Raw genomic sequence first — 19,344 nt, 5'->3', positions numbered from 1 at the left:
TCTGTCATAAATCCCCGAAACACACCTAACATGTACATATTTTTTAAAGTAGACAACCCAGGGTATTTTTTTTTTTTTTTTTTTTAATTCTTTATTTTTGCAGTGCTTATAATGGTTACAGGCTTGCATATGGTACCCCAACGGCATTCCATACGTTGAGTGCTAAACATTTGTTACAGAGGGTATTAGATAGACAAAGCACTTTTTTTTTTTTGATATTACATGGTAAACAGGCTTAAACGTAGATTGAGATTACAATAGAAAACAGAAGTAACATTCTAGAGTTTTGCTTTTAACACATATGAATAGGTCTAAATAACTAGGAGACATGTTATTACATGTAGTTGACAGGCTATGGATCTGCAGTGGTTAATCTTTAGGTATGAGCATGGACAACCCAGGGTATTTAAAATGGGGTATGTCCAGTCTTTTTTAGTAGCCACCTAGTCACAAACACTGGCCAAAGTTAGCATTTATATTTGTTTGTGTGTTAAAAATGCAAAAACCGCTAACTTTGGCCGGTGTTTGTGACTAAGTGGCTACTAAAAAAGGCTGAACATACCCCATTTGCAATACCTTGGGTTGTCTTCTTTTGTAAATGGTATGCCATCATGGGGCTAATTCTCATTCCTTGGCTACCATACGCTGTCAAAGGCAACCTAACCAATCTGACAAATTTCAATAAAAAAAATCAAGCCTTATATTTGACCCTGTAACTTTCACAAACACTATAAAACCTCTACATGTGGGGTACTGTTATACTCAGGAGACTTCGCTGAACACAAATATTAGTGTATCAGAACAGTAAAATATATCACAGCAATAATATCCTCAGTGAAAGAGCTGTTTGTGTGTGAAAAATGCAAAAAACTTCACTTTCACTGACAATATCATCGCTGTGATATGTTTTACTGTTTTGAAACACTAATTTTTGTGTTCAGCGAAGTCTCCCGAGTAAAACAGTACCCCCATGTACAGGATTTAGGGTGTCATAGAAAGTTACAGGGTTAAGCACAGTGCTAGCAAATTAAATTATCTGGACTTTTGGCCTGGGTTGGCAGGCAGGTCCCTCAAATTGCAATCATTAAAATTACTTAATTAGGTAAAAATATTACATAAATATGCACGTAGAATTTTAATATATATACATATTTATATATTTGACGTCTACGTGTATATTTATGAAATTATTAATGTAATTTTGTATGTGGACATATGTATATTTCGTATTATTTTTATTTATTTATTTATACATAGATATATATATCATTACATTCTAAGTGTATTTTGATATAAATATATATATATCAATATCAAAATACTGTTAGAATAAAATTGAATATATATATATAATTTTTTTTTAATTATTAAAAATTATTTTTATTTTTTGTTATTTATTTTTATTAACATATTATTTGTATTTTATAATAATATATATATACCATATATATAGTTATTATATATATTGTATATATTCGTGTGTAATTTAAATATAAGTGTATTTTTATATTAATATACGTATATATAAATATAAAAATACACTTAGTGTGACATTATATATATGATACATATACATATATTATATATATAGATATAATACATGTATATATATCATATATATATACACATATTATAATTTTTTTTACACTGATTGTTTTTTTTTTTAACTTTATTTTTTTGATTTTTCACTTGCAGGGAGACTGCCTGTCAGCACAGACAGTCCCCCTGCAGGCAGATACAAAGACCCCTATTGCGGTCATGTGATCGAGTGATCACATGGCCGTGGGGTCCTGATCTGCCGAGGGGGGACTGCCCGGGCAGACAGGCAGTCCCCCTGGACCGGGAGGAGAGCTGATCGCCGCCGTGGGACAGACGGCGATCAGGTAAGTAGCCCAAAACCGTTATGACGGTTCAGGACCGTCAGCGGTCCAAACGCACGTTTTACCGCTGACGGTCCTGAACCGTCAGCGGTCCTGAAGGGGTTAAAATAATTAAATTAATTAATTAAATAAATTGAACCCCTGAGGGTTAAAAAATAAATAAAAGTTAATCCTCAGGGGCTAAAAAAAAAGTGTAGTCAGTGATCATTTGGCATGGAAGGGGTTGTTTTTTATTTGGCCTGGGTAAAGGTTAAACGTTATTGAAACATTATTGAAACATTTTTTAAAAACTTTTTAAAACTTTTAAATAAACTTTTTTTAATGTTAACCCCTAGCTAGCCTAACACCAAATTCCCAAATTCCAAATTTCCCACTAACTTCCACCCACCCCAGCTAGCTAAATATATAATTTTAAAATATTTACATTAATTAATAAAATAAATAATAAAAAAAAAATTAATCCTCGGGGTTAAAAATAAATAAATCAGATGACATAAAATATAGTCCCTGCCAATTGATCACTGTAGTCCGTGATCATTTGGCATGGAAGGGGTATATTTTTTTAAAGCAGGGAAAAAAGGGGGGGGGGGGGTGTGGAATTTAACTTTCTTTTTTTTTTTTTACACAGGGTAAAGAGAATCATCACTGATCCGTCTCCCTGTACGTCACACGATTCGGGAGGCGGATCGTGAGTCCCTTCAGCACATGTGCTCACTCTGACAGCCTGTCAGAGCGATCACTGCTGCAGGGACAGTGCGATCGGGTGCTCCTGGTCTGCCTCGAATACCGAGGCAGACAGGATGAGCATTAACCCCGCGATCGCCGCGATCTGGGATTAACTTTAGTAAATGACGGAAAATTTCCCTCTTTGGTCGGGAAGGGGTTAAGCTATTTTATTCGTTACAATTTGAGGGACCCTTCTGACAACCCAGACAGAAAGTCCAGCTAATTTAGCTTGCAAACCCTATATTTAACCCTGTAACTTTTCTTGTAACTTTCCCTGTAACTTTTTTTTTTATTCTTTATTTTTGAGTCCATTATGATACATACAAGAGTAGATGACACTGTAGTGTAAATACATGCAAGAGTAATCAACATAGTTGTAGCATAAAATGTCACAGAAGAACTTTGCACTTTGTAGTATACTGATACAGAGTGAGAAGAGATATGCCAGAGAATGAGCGAATGCACAAAACTATAGGCTATACCTACTGGCAGTGAGAGTGATTCATAAGACCACTGGGTAGGATAGAAAATAAAGGTGAGGTTACACAAGGCAGATAAAACAGAGGCTGAATTTTGTGCCCGCAAGGTACCCTTAGCTCAGTTGACCCCTAGGGTGTATGGGAGGCAGCCTGGCTGGCTTTCAAGGCGGGTCCCCGGCCCAGAAGAGTAACGGGAAGCTGGTGCAGCTGTGTTGGTGAAGTACCTGGAGGGGTGAGTATCCAAGGAGCCTGCGGCCTGGTGGGAGGGTGAGGAGTCGCTTCAGTGACTTGGTGCCATGATTCTGCCAGTGCAGCAGAGATTGGAGGGGTGCTGAGTATGTACTGCCAAAAATGTGGGGCAGTCCCTGGGTTTAGGAGATCGGCCACTTCTCTCGGCTTTCAGGACGGCCACTACAGTAGGCCTCAAGGCCAGGCGTGTTACAGTTGCGGTAAAGGCATGCGCTTGGCAATATGAGTAAGTTTGTCTATCTCCTGCCAGTTCTAAGCTCCTATGAGCAGGGTTTTGTGCTTGAAAAGCAGGATTGTGTGCTCAAAAAACGAGATTTTCTATCAAATCAGCAGGAGCTAGTGTGAGACACGTCCAGCCATCTTGGTTCTCAAGCCCTGCCCCCAAAAGTGCCATTTTTAAAAAACACAAACGGCACTTTTTCTCAAGTATAACAGTACCCTCCTATGTACACGGTGTTTTTGAAAGTTACAGAGTCAAATATAAGGCTTGCATTTCATTTTTTTCACATTGAAATTTGCCAGATTGGTTATGTTGCCTTTGAGACCATATGGTAACCCAGGATTGAGAATTACCCCCATGATGACATACCATTTGCAAAAGTAGACAACCCAAGGTATTGCAAATGGGGTTTCCAGTCATTTTTAGTAGCCACTAAGTCAGAAATGCTGGCTAAAATTAACATTCAAATTACTTTTTTGCATTTTTCACACACAAACAAATATGAATGCCATTTCATACCCCATTTGTAATACCTTGGGTTGTCTACTTTTGCAAATTGTATACTATAATGGGGGTAATTCTCATTCCTGGGCTTTGATACGGTCTCAAAAGCAACATAACCAGCTAACAGTATTATGATATTCACGGTTGGAATGCCATGCAGAACTAAAAAATGAACAACATTTCTTACTGTCTTACATTTTCTTATATTTTATTCATATTAAATTACGTTTCATACCTAAATATTTTATGTGTAATGAAAGCCTTGAACAAAATGATATATAATAAGTGCGGGTGCACTTAATATAAAAGAGGTGACTTATGGTTGTACTAACGCAAAGTGCAAATTCCAGGTTTTGTTTTGATCAGGACTTGTATAATTGATATTACAGATTACCCCTGTTTTCTGGCACATATCACAGCACTAGCTTCCTCCTCATTGAATTGCAATATGCTTACTGTTTGTTCTGTAATGTGATGCAACTTCCACCTGCAATGGTATATGCACATTACATGTGGTGACAATTATCACATCATTTAGCCCCTCAACAGTAATGGAAAAAATATATATATTCTAGCAGCTACCAGAAAGGTTCCGTTAAATAATAACCATGAATAACTGTGAGTGAGTGATGTAATTAATTAGAAGCACCCACTACTTAACCATAAAATGCAATACTAAATGAAGGAGACACCACAATTAGGCAATAAACATTCATTTCTTAATTGCAGCAAAATATTTTCCTCTCTAAAAACAAATATCAGGGTACAAACATATAATTAAATGAAAGGAATAGTGCAAGTTTCATAACCTTTCAACATTGCTGTCTTATATCAATGTTTTACTCCTGCACATGCGCAATAGTACATCACTGATGTGGGCTCCTGGCGGAAATAGGTAGCTTAAGGTAAATATACCGTGCAACCCCAGCAACCCCAGCTGGCAATAACACCATTAGGAGTGTTTGGAAAATAAGCCCCATACATTTCTTTTTCATAATTGTTTGAACCTGTTCTGACCTTTGTTGGAACTGCAATTCATTTAATTCCATAAAACCGAAGGGACGCTGTAGAACAGTATATTGAACTCTGTATAATTAATAGTCATAACATTGTAATAATAATCTAATGTAATCACCTCTCTATTGAATGAGTTAAATATAGCCTATTTCTGCTTTAAAATACTCATAATAAACATTTTTTTTTCGATTCAACATTTTTATTGTTTTGTTTAGAAAAATATAGGGTATTGAAAGGAAAAAGGGGAAATGGGAAAAACATAAATCATATGTCTCATTAACATCTGCATGGACCACAGTACAGTTCAGGTACAGCTGTAATACATATAATACTTTACATTCACGCCACATGTGCTCAAATTGATGGCATGTCCCTGGTGGAACACGATGTTGGACACAACCAATATCCCTGAAACCTCTATTGTATATCCTCAGTAGGTAAGTCATAACACCCCATCGATTATTGGGACACTTCCTGTATCGGCTGTAATTGTCAGGTTGGTCCTGTCAGTATTTATATAGTTAACCACTGGCTTATGCCAGTTTTATTTGTGTGTTTGTGGCACCTCTTTGTCCGTCTGAAGTCTTCACGTCTATTATCAACCAGGTCTGAGAGAGTTGTGCAGTAGAGGGAATCCTACAGGCTTCCCTAACACATTTTAATGCACATACAAACCTACATATTAATCATATATTTATAGAATTTTTTTTTTTTCATTTTACATCCTTAATTGCTTTAGCACAAAGTGTTAAATGCCTGCATCATACTAATATTAAAAAAATAGCATTGTTACTTTGTATATATTTGTTTTATCACTCACAATACAAGTAATGAACTTGACTTTGGGTCCTTAATTTGAACCAATTACTTTCTTAGTATTATAGGAAGACCCAGTATTTGTATAGTGTAGCCTGCAACTGAGCGTCGAGCCTGTACTTTGCATGTCGGAGCTACTCAAGATTCAGTGCAAACATCTGTCACTCTAAATAATTGTCCTCCAGGTATCACATTGTGTAAATTAATCAGGTGACACAAATTGCAATGCAAAAGTGAGTTTACAATTAATGATCTGCAATAGAGCTTACAGGCATGTTCCTTTATTGCTATGATATACACTGATCAGCCACAACATTAAAATAAGAGTACAATGTAAACTTAAATGGAAACTAGTGTTACTTTGCAAAGAAAACAAAACAGAAATGTAAAAGTGAAAGCTGTGTGTTCTTGTATCTTACAGTTGTCAACTGAAAGAGAAACTATTGCTTTGTTTCACTCAATAAAAATACCAGAACAACTACTTACTGACATAAAAGTGAAAGTGTTATTGGCATTTACAGTCCTCTTCATGATGTTCTCACAACTGTAAAAAAAACAGTAATGCAGTAGAGGCATAGGGTGCAAACATAAAGGGACACTATAGGCACTATAGGGGTGCACAAAAGACAACAAATACAGGGTGCGCTAAGTAGAACAATGGGAGATAATCAAGATAGATAGAAATAAAAATAAAAGTCTCTAATAGATACAATGTAGACCTTGGGTGAATATTCTTTTGTTCTTGCTTTGAATTCTCAATGGTTGAATATGGAATACAAAAGCAGAGAAGGGAGACCAATAGTGCAAAACTGTTATGAGGAATGGATCATGAACAACACAGAAGTGGAGAAGTGCCAACTTACAATATAAAGAGCTATGCCCAGCTCTAGGTAAAACAGCATACAGTGGTATTTAATACTCCCCACATGTAGGATATTACTGGACAATTGGAGGTTTCTTCTCAAGATTCCTTACACCATCTCAGATAAACGTCAGCATATAAAATACATAAAAGAGGGAAAAACCAAATGGTGCAATAACGTAGATGATACTGCAACAACAGACAACACTGAGGTCCTAAAATTGCTAACTTACAATTTGGAGAGATATAACCAGCTCTGAGTAAAACAGCATACAGTGGTATTTAAACTCCCCACATGTACGATATCCTTCTAGCGATGCTTGCAGTGACGGTCTTATGAAATTAAAATCACAAGAGAGGGCCCATAGTGTTTTCCATACATAAAATGACAGTAGAAAATAAAATGAAACGTACTTACAGTGTTCAGAGCAGCCACACTGCTCTATGAACCAGGCGTAGGTGGAATAATCCCCACCAAGGATTTCTTTTGCAGTAATGGATCTTTAAAAATTGTCAAAATCAGCCAGGATAAAACAGCAACATATACAGTAAGTGTACTGACCATAGGCAAGTGGTAGTCACAAAATACTTTAATTACTCTGTTTTATTTTTTAGACTTTTATTTTTATTTCTATCTTGATTACTCCCATTGTTCTACTTAGCGCACCCTGTATTTGTTGTCTTTTGTTCTCTCCATTTTCTGAAGGGTCTAAAGGGTTACCCTTCTCTTCAGGCGTGCAGCTTTATCTCCCCTTGTGATCAGTACTGTAGTGCTGTTCCTTCCCCATTTTTTTTCTTACTATGGCGGTGCAGTGTCCCTATTGCAATTAGTGCTGCAATGTAAAACATTGCGATTGCAGAGAAACTGCAATGGTTACATTGAAGAACTAAGTCTGCCTCCTGTGGCTATCTAACAGACAGCACTATAGCATCCCTTTAACACAACTCATTTAGCAGGTTAGTATATTCCAAAAAAAGTGTATGTGGAGTGAAGTAAAAGATAAAAAGTGGCCATACTAATTTTACTTGAAAAGGTACAAACACGACAATGTTTTATTTTTTTTGCAGAGGGTGTGGATTAATTAAATTACATAAACATTTTGCATTTATGAGAGATGACATAAGACCTACCATACACATGATGTATAAGAATGACTCAGCCAAGGAGTGTGAGTTTGGCTAGAGGTTCATTATTAAATTAAAACCTAAGCAGCCGACCAGGACTCATAATTCAGATATTTTTTCCAGTTCAGCTATTCTGCCCTTAAATTTGAAATTCACTTAAAGTTTACATCCAATTCCTGACAATTCTTAGTTAGTAAATAACCCTGAAAATGTGAAATTCACTCTAAATTCCGTAAAGCAGCAAAATGTAGTTAAATACTCTCCGTCTGCAAATTTGATTCAACAAAATTCAGTCAATCCAAATGTCCAGGCATATATCTGCTAATTCAATTTTGCCACTGTTCTTGGAGAGTATGTCTGCAAAAGATTGATTTGATATGTCATGGTTTTGTCTCTAATTTTAGATATTTTGTTTCCACTATACTCTCTGGGCATTCTATTCTGTTCCATTATTTGCTATGGACATTTGCTCTGCCCTGGTACAGTCTATGCGCATTCTGTCATTCCTTTTTAGAAGGTCCATAATTCAGACTGCTGATTGGTGTATTTGAGCACTTGGTTGCATATTGTCACCATTTTATTCCAGATTCCAGCAGTTTGGTTGCATCCAAGCAGGTCGGTCTACATTCAGATAGATACAAAAAATATGGACACAGCTGTTATTTATAACAGAAAAAAAATAAAACAATACATAGTGAAGTACGGTAATATGAATGTATAGCACGGCAGTTATTGGTCCTAGAATCTTAGAGCAGCTATGTTCTGTGTTCTAGAACACACTGACTCCAGTCCTCCAGGGAACCGGAAGTGAAGTCAGTGTCAGGCGGCATCTCTATGGTGACGTGCAAGGTCGTCCATTTCCGGTCACAGGGTGTCTCCGCTGGCTGTGAGCTCCCTGGGCTCTGACACTCGGGGGTTCCTGGATTACTCTGTCTCCGCCGGTTACATTAACCTCCCTCACTGTCAGCCCCCCGGCCCACCGACACCATGGACTTCAACGTAAAGAAGTTCGCGGCCGATGCTGGCACTTTCCTGAGCCGCGCAGTGCAGGTATGGGCGGCAGCAGCAGCATGAGCAATCTCCCACCAGCTCCATGTCCTCCTCCCTGTGTGTGTCTGGGCTGGCTGGCTGGCTGAGGGTTTATGTGGGACTGGACTTGAGGGCTCTGTCTAAATTCCACCCATCACACACAGCCAGCTTTAATGGGATTAGCAGTCTGACAACCAGCTCAATGTCCTCCTCCCTGTGTGTGTCTGGGCTGGCTGAGGGTTTATGTTGGACTGGACTCCAGGGCAGTGTCTATGTTCCACCCATCACACACAGCCATCTTTAATGGGATTAGCAGTCTGACAACCAGCTCAATGTCCTCCTCCCTGTGTGTGTCTGGGCTGGCTGAGTGTTTATGTTGGACTGGACTCCAGGGCAGTGTCCAAGTTCCACCCATCACACACAGCCAGCTGTAATGGAATTAGGAGTCTGACAACACTTAGACAGGACTGACAAAACCCAGGCTTGCCAAGCATCGTGGGAGTCGGAGTTCTACAACAACTTTAACCAGTAGCTTTATAAGAGCTGCTATAAGCACAGGGCTGTCTTTAATTACCCCCCCCTCCCCCCCACTAACTATGAGACATGACATCCCATAATATGACATGATCAACTTATTGTTTATTATAACTACATGTTTTGTTTACAACAATCACGATGACAAACCAAGTGCTATATGCAGCCGCTCCTATAAAGCTCATCCTGCTAGTTGTTATCCATTATTTACTCTGCATTCTTCTTTCCTCCAGAGTGAGATATCCAAGCTTTATTTAATGGCAATGAGGTGTGGCTGTTTTATGTGTTGCTGACTAATTATTATTATTATTTTTACTACATGTAGCCCACAGTGTTAGCCATTATTGTTCAATTGCTTGATTTCCTCATGAACTGCATCAAAATTAAAAGAGCTTTTGTTAAGTCAGGGAAGTGCTTGTATTTCCTATAATGGCTATGGTGATGTCTACGCTACAATCTGATTAGCTCAGTAACTCTGCTGATTTACAAGTCATTTGACTTTCCTAAATGTTTATGGCTATGGTTTTGAACAAGAAAATGTTTGTCAAATCACCACCTTAAAAACGTCAGAACAGCAAAATTTGGCCCATATAGCCAAGCTGTGGGTATAGCTGAGTTGGAGGGTATTTGCAGATCAACTTTTTTTTTTTTTTTTAACATAAAGAGTGGTCAGCTCACGTGTAAGCCAATTAGACAGCCTGGCACTGCAGTAGCTTCTGACTTGTAATACGCTGGTGGTGGACCCCCGGTAAGTTGTCAAATAGTTTCACTACTTACTGTAGGGGGTGGCAGGGCACTCCTGGCGCCATAGCCATGACAGCTGTAGGTGCTTAGTGTGCTTATCTAAGTTGGCAACTGTCACTATACTCAAGGTAGGTATGAGTTTTTCTCAGTTTTTTTTTGTTACATATATAATTTAAAAATCTTTCTGAAAGCATTATTATATTAAAAATAGTCTTGAGGTGACTGTTGTCCTTTAAGATGAGTCTTTATAGGCCTTTTAAAGAATGTAAAATCATTGGTAAGAACTTGGACTTCTGTTTTGTATGGGTGTAACCTTAAATATACACACCACCTTTATTTCTTCATGTTTATTTATCATACTTGGAAATTACTTGATTTAGTTTTTATAGACTACCGTCGTAGTAATCTTTGTTTTGTTTACTGAATTACTTCAGTGGTGCATGTGTTTATGATATGTCATGTAAAATATAACTTGCACCAATAGTTATTTTAATAAGTAATCTCCTCTGCATCACACCAAAACCTGCACTGAGGGTGTTCTGCCCTGGTCTTAAGGCACACCCCATAAATTTTAATAAAAGGGACCTGTAGGCACTGGGTGCCTACTCCCATCACCCTTAATCCTGATAATGTAATTATTGGCGTTTTTATAAACTGCAAAATTTCCATTGCAGGGTTAAGTCCTCCTTTAGTGGCTGTCTAGCAGACAGCCACTAGAGGGACTTCATGGTTCTTAGACGACTTTTGGTCATCTAAACAACGCTGGACATCCTCACACTGTGTGAGGACCTCCAGCGTTGCTGGAATCCTGATAGGAAACCATTGAATAATGCGAGCATGGCCATTGATGCGCATTAGGTTTCCCCAGTTGGCTGACGGAGGGGGAGGAGCATGGGCGGAGCTGAGCTAGTGCCGAGGGACATCGGCGCTGGACCCCGGTAAGTGACTGAAGGGGTTATTAACTCAGTGCCACTGGAGGGGGGGGCCTTGACAGAAAGGGAAGTTACAGTGCCTGGAAAATGAGTTTGTTTTCCTGGCACTATAGTTTCCCTTTTATAAAATCACATAATTATATTAGAAGATTACATAAATATACATGTAGAATTTTAATATATGTATTTAAATTCTACGTGTATACTTATGCAATTGTGTGTGTGTGTGTGTATGTATGTATGTAATGTGTGTGTGTGTGTGTGTGTGTGTGTGTATATATATATATATATATATTTTTTTTTTGTTGCAATTATTATACTTTATATATAGATATTTTATAAAATTACATTTTAAGTGTATTTTGTTATATATATATATTTATTTATTTATTAAAGGGGCACTATAGTCACCAAACAACTTAATGAAAGTTATAGTATATTGCTTATGCACCTGTAGTCTCACTGCTCAATTCTCTGCAACTTAGGAGTTAAATCACTTTTGGTTCTGTTTTTTTTTTGTTTGTTTTTTCTCAATTTGACAATTTTTGAGTCAAAGAATTAAAACGGTTATCTGGGTACAGAAAGGAAGAGGGTTTATACAGTAACAGCGGCGGGTCCACGGTTACAATAATTTTTTTTTTTTTTAAAATCATACATCATTAATGTCATCCTTTTCACAATTTACCACCTTTAGTAATTACATTTATCCTAATATTTGTGGAAGAAATGTCTGATTCCAATACCTTATCATACCAATCGTGTTGTGAAAATCCCACATCCCAACCCCTCCCTATAAAAGGGCTTCAGAACTCTGAGTGGCAGCGAGTAATCTTATTGTATTGTCAGGGGCTTGGTTATTGCTCAACGGTTCCTCTATGGCCCCATCTTTCCCAGATGTGACCCTGTTACTTGGATCCCATTGTTCAATCCTGTCCTGTCTCCTCTAGGTAAGTAGGGTGGTGGTGTAGTGGTAATGGGCTGTTTACTATGTAAACCTGTACAACCTTGTTGACTTTTTTTTTTTTTCATTTTTGGTTCTGTTTATGCAGCCCTAGCCACACCTCCCCTGGTTGTGACTCTCTCAGCCTGCATGAAAACAAAATAGTTTCACTTTCAATCAGATGTAATTTACTTTAAATCGTTTTTATCTCCTGCTTTGTAAATTGAACTTTAATTCATTTCAATAGGGTCTAGCAAGCTATTAACAGAGCAGGAGATAATAGATTCTAAATTAAACAGAATTTACAATAAAGGAAGTATAAACATTAGATGACTCTTGGCAGGAAGTGTTTAGGAAGGCTGTGCAAGTCCCATGCATGGAGGTGTGCCTAAGGCTGCACAAAGTGATTTAACTCCTAAATGGAAGTGAAACTGAAGGGGCATGATTTATACATCAAAACTGCTTCATTAAGCTAAAGTTGTTTGGGTGACTATAGTGTCCCTTTAATATCAAAATACAGTTAGAATGAAATTACATATGTATATATAATTTATTTTTTATTATTTATTTTATGTATTGTAATTATTTGTATATATAATATATATATAAATTATATATGTAACTTCATTGTCATTTTTTTTTAATATTAATATTTGTAATTATATTAATATTAAAATAGACTAAGTATAATGAGGAATAAATGAATTGGGACCATGGACAGTTATTTAACTATACTTACTTTAAATGTTAGGTCTAAATAGCCCTCATAAACGCAGAATGTTAGAGCATGAAATGTTGAAATCAAAAGCAGCAGTGGTATGTCTTCAAGAGACACATCTGTGTGCTAAGAACCCACCTAAATGTAATATTAACCATTACCCTCAAAGCTATCATTCTATGTTCACAACTAAAACTAAAGGGGTATCAATTTATTTTCATAGCGATTGGTCCTTTATTCCTGACAAACAATATGTTAGAAAAGATGGGAGACTGCTTATTTTGGTTGGATTATCAGTAACTATAGTGTCATTATATGCACCAAATGATAAGCAAAAATCATTTCTCACTATGGCTTTTCGAAAGATAGAACAATATAAGGCAGGACATATATTTATTTGCGGTGATTTTAACTGTGTTCCAGACCCTTCTTTCGATATTAAAAGAGTAGAGGTTTAACCACCGAAACAGTTATCGGTCCACCTTGGTCAATATTTGAGGACTTTACTGCATGATTTTGACTATTATGATCTATGGCGCAATCTCTACCCAAGTGAGAGAGACTTTACTTACTACTCAACTGTACATAAGACTTTTACTAGAATAGATCTGTCTGCTGGATATTAAAACCCTGCTCACCGCAATTAGTGCACAAATAGGCCCCATAACGTGGTCCGACCACGTGTCTTTAAGTATTAAGATAAAGGTGCCATTTTCCGTAAGGGTGAAAAGTGCATGGAGTTTAAATGATAGCTTATTAGATGCTAATGAATACCTCCCAAAGTTGCAATCTCAGGTAGAGATGTTTTTTAGAAATCATGCTAACTGCCAGATTAATGTTACTACCCAACGGCTAGCCCATAAGGCAGTCATAAGAGGTATGTTAATACAGCAAGGAGCACGGGTAAAGAGATCACATTTACAGGAAATGAGTAAATTAGAACAGGAGTTGACTAAGGTGGAGGCCATACATAAAGCTGCTCCTACCTCACGTTCACATTCACAATTGATGATGATTAGGTCAGCCTTTCATGATTTACAACTTTCGGAAACAGGGAAACATATGAGACTATTAAACCAATCACATTATGTCATGGGAAATAAAGCTGGTAGACTTTTAGCTAGTAAAGTTTAACAAAAAAAAATTAAATTTAAAATCCCTTATATAGTCTCTAAAAGGAGTGATACATTATATAATCCTCAGGATATAGCAAATTAATTGGCAACTTACTATTCAATGCTTTATCAACTAGAGAAAGATACTAATACACATAAACCAACGGAGGAGGAGATACAGAATTTTTTTAGAAAGGGTCCCTCTACCTAGGTTAACACCATTTCAATGTACCTTCCTCGAAAAATCATTTGAGGAAGAAGAGGTAGTAATAGCAATAAACTCTCTTTCTAAGCATAAGGCTCCCGGGCCTGATGGGTTCTCAAATTATTAAGTGTTCTTACATAGCAAGACCACTTAATGTTATCTCACATATATATTTAAGTGTTCTTGCAAAGCAAGACCACTTAATGTTATCTCACATATATATTATTAAGTGTTCTTGCATAGCAAGACCACTTAATGTTATCTCACATATATATTAAGTGTTCTTGCATAGCAAGACCACTTACTGTTATCTCACATATATATTATTATTATTCTTATTATAGCCAAATTTGCCACCCTAACTCCTCCCACAGTTTTTACACTACATAGACAGAAATATACCAAAACGTGCAGATTGTTCCCGATCGGATTGCTATTACTTTGTGGAACGTTTCGGCGAATGGTTCTCGGAATATCGTCGTTCTTGTGGCGAAACTTGTCCCATATGAATGAATGGCAAAGCTAGAGTGGGAGCTGGCAAAAGCTGAAAAATCAGGACATGATTTCTAAACTGCCACCACTCGCTCATTTTCAGGCCAACCTACACAAATCTTATATCAAAACGTTCAGCTCTCCCTGCTGCCACTAAAAATGTCCACAGCTAAGCCACTAGTCCATATAGTTTTCACAATATGACCGTTTGTTTGCAACTCACGCCGTCCATTGACATTCATTGAAACTCCACTCTGCAAAGCTCACATTTGAAGGGCAATTTCTAAACTGCGACTGTGCCTTCATTGTTAATATTGCAGAGACATACTATGCATCGAAATGTAGGTCTGGGTCTTGTGATTCTCACAATATAAACCTCTTCACTGTAGGATTTATAGGTTTTAAAATACGACCATTTGAAGATGGCAACCACCAAAATACTCTGACCTGTGCCAGGCTGCAGCAGCAAGTGATGTCATAGACAGGGCCTTTTGCACCTGCTAATGTTTTTATAACTGTATGTTTTAATGTAACTGTGAAGCACTTTGGGCAACAACGTTGCAATTAAATGTGCTATATAAATAAATAATAACAGTTACTCCGCCCACTCCAGTTGTAGACTACTGGTGGAGGCAAGAACACTTCACCCAATTTCCCCAGAAATTGTAGCTTTTCTAGTATTAAGTGTTCTTGCATAGCAAGACCACTTAATGTTATCTCACATATATATTATTATAGCCAAATTTGCCACCCTAACTCCTCCCACAGTTTTTACACTACATAGACAAAAATATACCAAAACGTGCAGATTGTTCCCGATTGGATTGCTATTACTTTGTGGAACGTTTCGCCGAATGGTTCACGGAATATCGTCGTTCTTGTGGCGAAATTTGTCCCATAGGAATGAATGGCAAAGCTAGAGTGGGAGCTGGCAAAAGCTGAAAAATCAGGACATGATTTCTAAACTGCCACCACTCCCTCATTTTCAGGCCCACCTACACAAATCTTATATCAAAACATTCAGCTATCCCTGCTGCCACTAAAAATGTCCACAGCTAAGCCATAGTCCTGATAGTTTTCACAATATGACCATTTGTTTGCAACTCACGCAGTCGATTGACATTCATTGAAACTCCAGCCAGCTTAAATTTGAAGGGCAATTTCTAAACTGCGACTGTGCCTTCATTTTTAATACTTCAGAGACATAATATGCATCAAACTGTAGGTCTGGGTCTTGTGATTCTCACAATATAAAGCTCTTCGCTGTAGGATGTATAGTTTTTAAAATTAGAAAAACAATTGACCCCAATCCTTACAAAACTTTATAACTATACAAAAGATACTGGAGCCATTCCACCAGAAATTTTGGAAGCACATATTGTGAGTTTTCAGGTCTTTCATATGTAAAAGGTGGTCTGGGGATGCCAGACATTAAAACATATTACAGGGCATCTTTCCTAGCAGAAGGGATTAGATTACTGAGATTGAGGAAAACCTCTCAATACCCAATTTGGTTAACATTTGAAAATGCATGTTTAGACGCAAATAACATATTATCTATGGACATGTTCGGTTCCCCAGTCTCATTTAAAATCTATATTACAAAGTACAAAACTCTTGCTAAGTTTATGGAAAAAATGGTGTCCATATGTAATAAATGTAAATCTGATGTTTAGAGCTGCACCAATAATGGCATTAGCGGCCCTCTCTTTGGACCTTCAGATGAGAAGGGGGTAAGACAAATAGGCAATTTAATGAATGGGCCACAAGTAAAGCTATTTCCTGATCTTCAAAAAGAATTAAATTTGGAAGCTAAAGACTTGTTTGTGTATTTAAGGACCAAGAATATAATAAAGGCGCATACTTTGGATAATCCATATAATGAGGTAAATACCTTACCGACACCAGAATTTATTTTGTCACTCAAATCTGTTAAACCCTTTTCCTTATGCTATAATGCACTGACGGAAAGTGCTGCACCAGATAAATTAAAATATATGATACAATGGGAGAATGAAATTGGGCATCAATTTTCTAGGAAAGACTGGCACTTGGCTATGCTCAGTACCAAGCAAGCCTCACATAGTTTATCGCTATGGGAGGCGTATTGTAAGGTGACAATGAGGGGGTATTTGGTACCGCAAAGATTAGCACGCATGTATGCTGATTCATTAGGGTTATGCTGGAGGTGCGAAAAAGAAGCAGGATCTATGCTGCATATTTTTTGGGAGTGTCCATATTTAAGAGAGTTTTGGAAACTAATTCAGAATGTGATTTATGATAAGACAAAGCTTTTGATTCCATTGCATGCGGAGAAATTCGTACTTCACATTATTCCAGGGATTAATATCCATGCCTATAGAAAAAGTTATTTTAAATATTCTTACGGTAGCAAAAATAGCTTTAACAAGTAATTGGAAGCAGAAAGTCATCCCTTCAGATGAAGTATACGCTAAACTGAATAAGATTAGAACATATGAAAAGATGGCCAGTGAAGTTAATGGATTCCTTGACAAATATAAAAAAGAATGGCATAGCTGGATGTAAGTAGGTGCTTTAGCTTTTTAAAAATAAAGTGACTGAAGCATGCTCTACATAAGGTGGCTAGAGTAAATAAAGAGAAGTATGTAAATAGGTAATGTGGAGAACAACCAGGATTCGGTGGGGTGATTCTTTTTTTCTTTTTTTTTTTTCCTCCCCTTTTTAGTTGTTTTTTGTCTGTCCTTGTTTGTGTTTGTTTATGTTTTGGCTAAGGAAATTACAAATTAATAATGCAACGGATTAATAAAGTAGTATACCACAATTGTAAGCTAGCTCAGTATAAGCTAAACTAGAAGTTGAATGGAATGTATTTACTAAACTGACTTATTATTAAGGCAACATGGAAATGTTTTTAATATGAATGCTTACAATGTCAATGAATATTCTAAAGGCTGCTATCGTAAGTGGGTTGAAGGAAAGGGATTTCCTTTCTTCTTTTTTGATGAATAATATGTAAATCAAAATGTGATGTACTGCTTGTTTTCATTCTTTTTGGCATTAATAAAAAATTCAAATATATATAAAAAAAAATACGAGACTCTTAAAATAAAAGTAATAAAATACACTAAGTATGGGGGTGGAGCCAAGCAGAGTTCCGAGGCAGACGCACCTTCCCTCGGCTCCTGGGCGAATCCCGACAAAATCACCGTTAACGCTGCAGCAACTGAAGATACCGGGATATAAACTCCTCCAACAAGTAAGGGAGGTTCCCACGAGCTAGCGGATGCCCTTTATAGTCCCCGCGAACGCTTAAACCTGGCACCGAGGCTCTCGGGCCTACCGCGTGGGAAACCTGCGGCTGCAAAGTGACCCTTACTGGCTTGGAACAGGCCTAGAAGGGGACACAAACCCCGAGTACTACGGTCAAACCTCCCAGGAGGAGAAATGGTGCGCAAATCTCAGAAAACGACCCATACCTTAATCCAGGGAAGGCCAGGACATCGGCCAAATGCTAACTTCCAGAAACAGAGAGGCAACACCACCAGGCCCTGAAAAGATGGCCGACCCACCTGCAACGAAGCTCTCCATGCTGGAGGCTCAGTCGATAGCAGATGGACACGCACCGTCCACCAAACAGGACATATACAACCTACTAGTGCACATCCAGCAAATGTTCTCAACAGAGCTCAAGGCAGTACAGACAGAGGTACAGGCAGTCACAAACAGGGTCTAAATGGGGGAAGCGGACCTTACCAACCTCAAACAGTGCATGGGCACCATCAATGAATCTGTGCAACTCCTCCAAACAGCACAAGCACACCAAGGCATCAAGTTAGCCCAGATGGAGGATAGAGAGCGGAACAGAAACATCAAAATCCGCGGAGTGGTGGACTCACTCCCACCCGATGAGATCCCCCACTTCGTCAGACTTCTAGTCTCCTCCATCATGCCCGCAAAAAAAACGCCAAACAAATTACCTTTGACGGCATGTACCGCATAGGCAACCTTCGGCTCTGCAGATGTTTTGGACTACACCTCCCATGATGCTTTGCCAGCATTATCTGTGTAAGAGCATTATGGGGGATGTAGTCCACAACATCTGGAGAGCCGAAGGTTGCCTATCCCTGGCATAGCCAAATCAACACAAGCACCAGCCGAGGCCCCACGAGACATTATTCTGTGCTGCCAAACTCTTTCCAACAAACACAGGCTCCTTAACGCAGTGAAGTGTAAGACCCCACTACAATTTGAAACGCAAACCATCACTTTTTTTTCCCAAGACCTAAGTAGAGCCACTTTACTATGGCGAAAATCAATGCAGCCGATCACGAAAGCCCTACAAGGGGCTGGCCTCCCCCACAGATGGTATTTTCCCAGAGCCCTTACAGTCACCCAAAATGGACTTTCAAAGCCTTGGGACCGTCAGAGGGAACTGCGTTTCTTCAAGCGCTTGGACTACAAGACCAGACCAACGCGGCTTGCACGAGCCACACCTGGGACGTCACTAGAGTCAACCCCTTCGTACCCAGCGGAGCCAGTGACTCGGTGACCTGAATTTGTACGGGACTTCAGCCTCTGTTATGTTTCTTTTTCTGTTGCGTTATTATATATCGCTTTACACAAGTAATTGTTATCAGGCCTTCTGTTTAGCATTAATGCCTCTAGGAAGAATGCCACATCTTGCTGAATAGAGGAATGCCATGTCTTGCGTAATAGAGCCAAAATCTAACTGATGTATGCCACCGAGAATTCCAGTTGAATTGCAAGTCAACATA

General features: G+C 38.2%; 1 protein-coding gene across 2 annotated transcripts in view; it reads left to right on the top strand.

Moving 5' to 3' along the window:
• The first annotated feature begins 8,784 nt into the window (after positions 1-8,784).
• The window catches only part of SH3GLB1 (SH3 domain containing GRB2 like, endophilin B1), a 40,262-nt gene continuing 29,702 nt past the window's right edge, over positions 8,785-19,344 (top strand). For both annotated transcript variants that reach the window (XM_063428357.1, XM_063428358.1), the window contains exon 1: positions 8,785-8,928. In XM_063428357.1, coding sequence (XP_063284427.1) covers positions 8,866-8,928 — 63 coding nt within the window. In that variant the 5' untranslated portion in view covers positions 8,785-8,865. The remainder of the gene's footprint in view (positions 8,929-19,344) is intronic.

This window comes from Pelobates fuscus, chromosome 7 (assembly GCF_036172605.1).
Source record: "Pelobates fuscus isolate aPelFus1 chromosome 7, aPelFus1.pri, whole genome shotgun sequence".
Lineage (NCBI taxonomy): Eukaryota > Metazoa > Chordata > Amphibia > Anura > Pelobatidae > Pelobates > Pelobates fuscus.
Note: the sequence above shows the minus strand (reverse complement) of the source record. Positions and strands in the feature narration are given on the sequence as shown.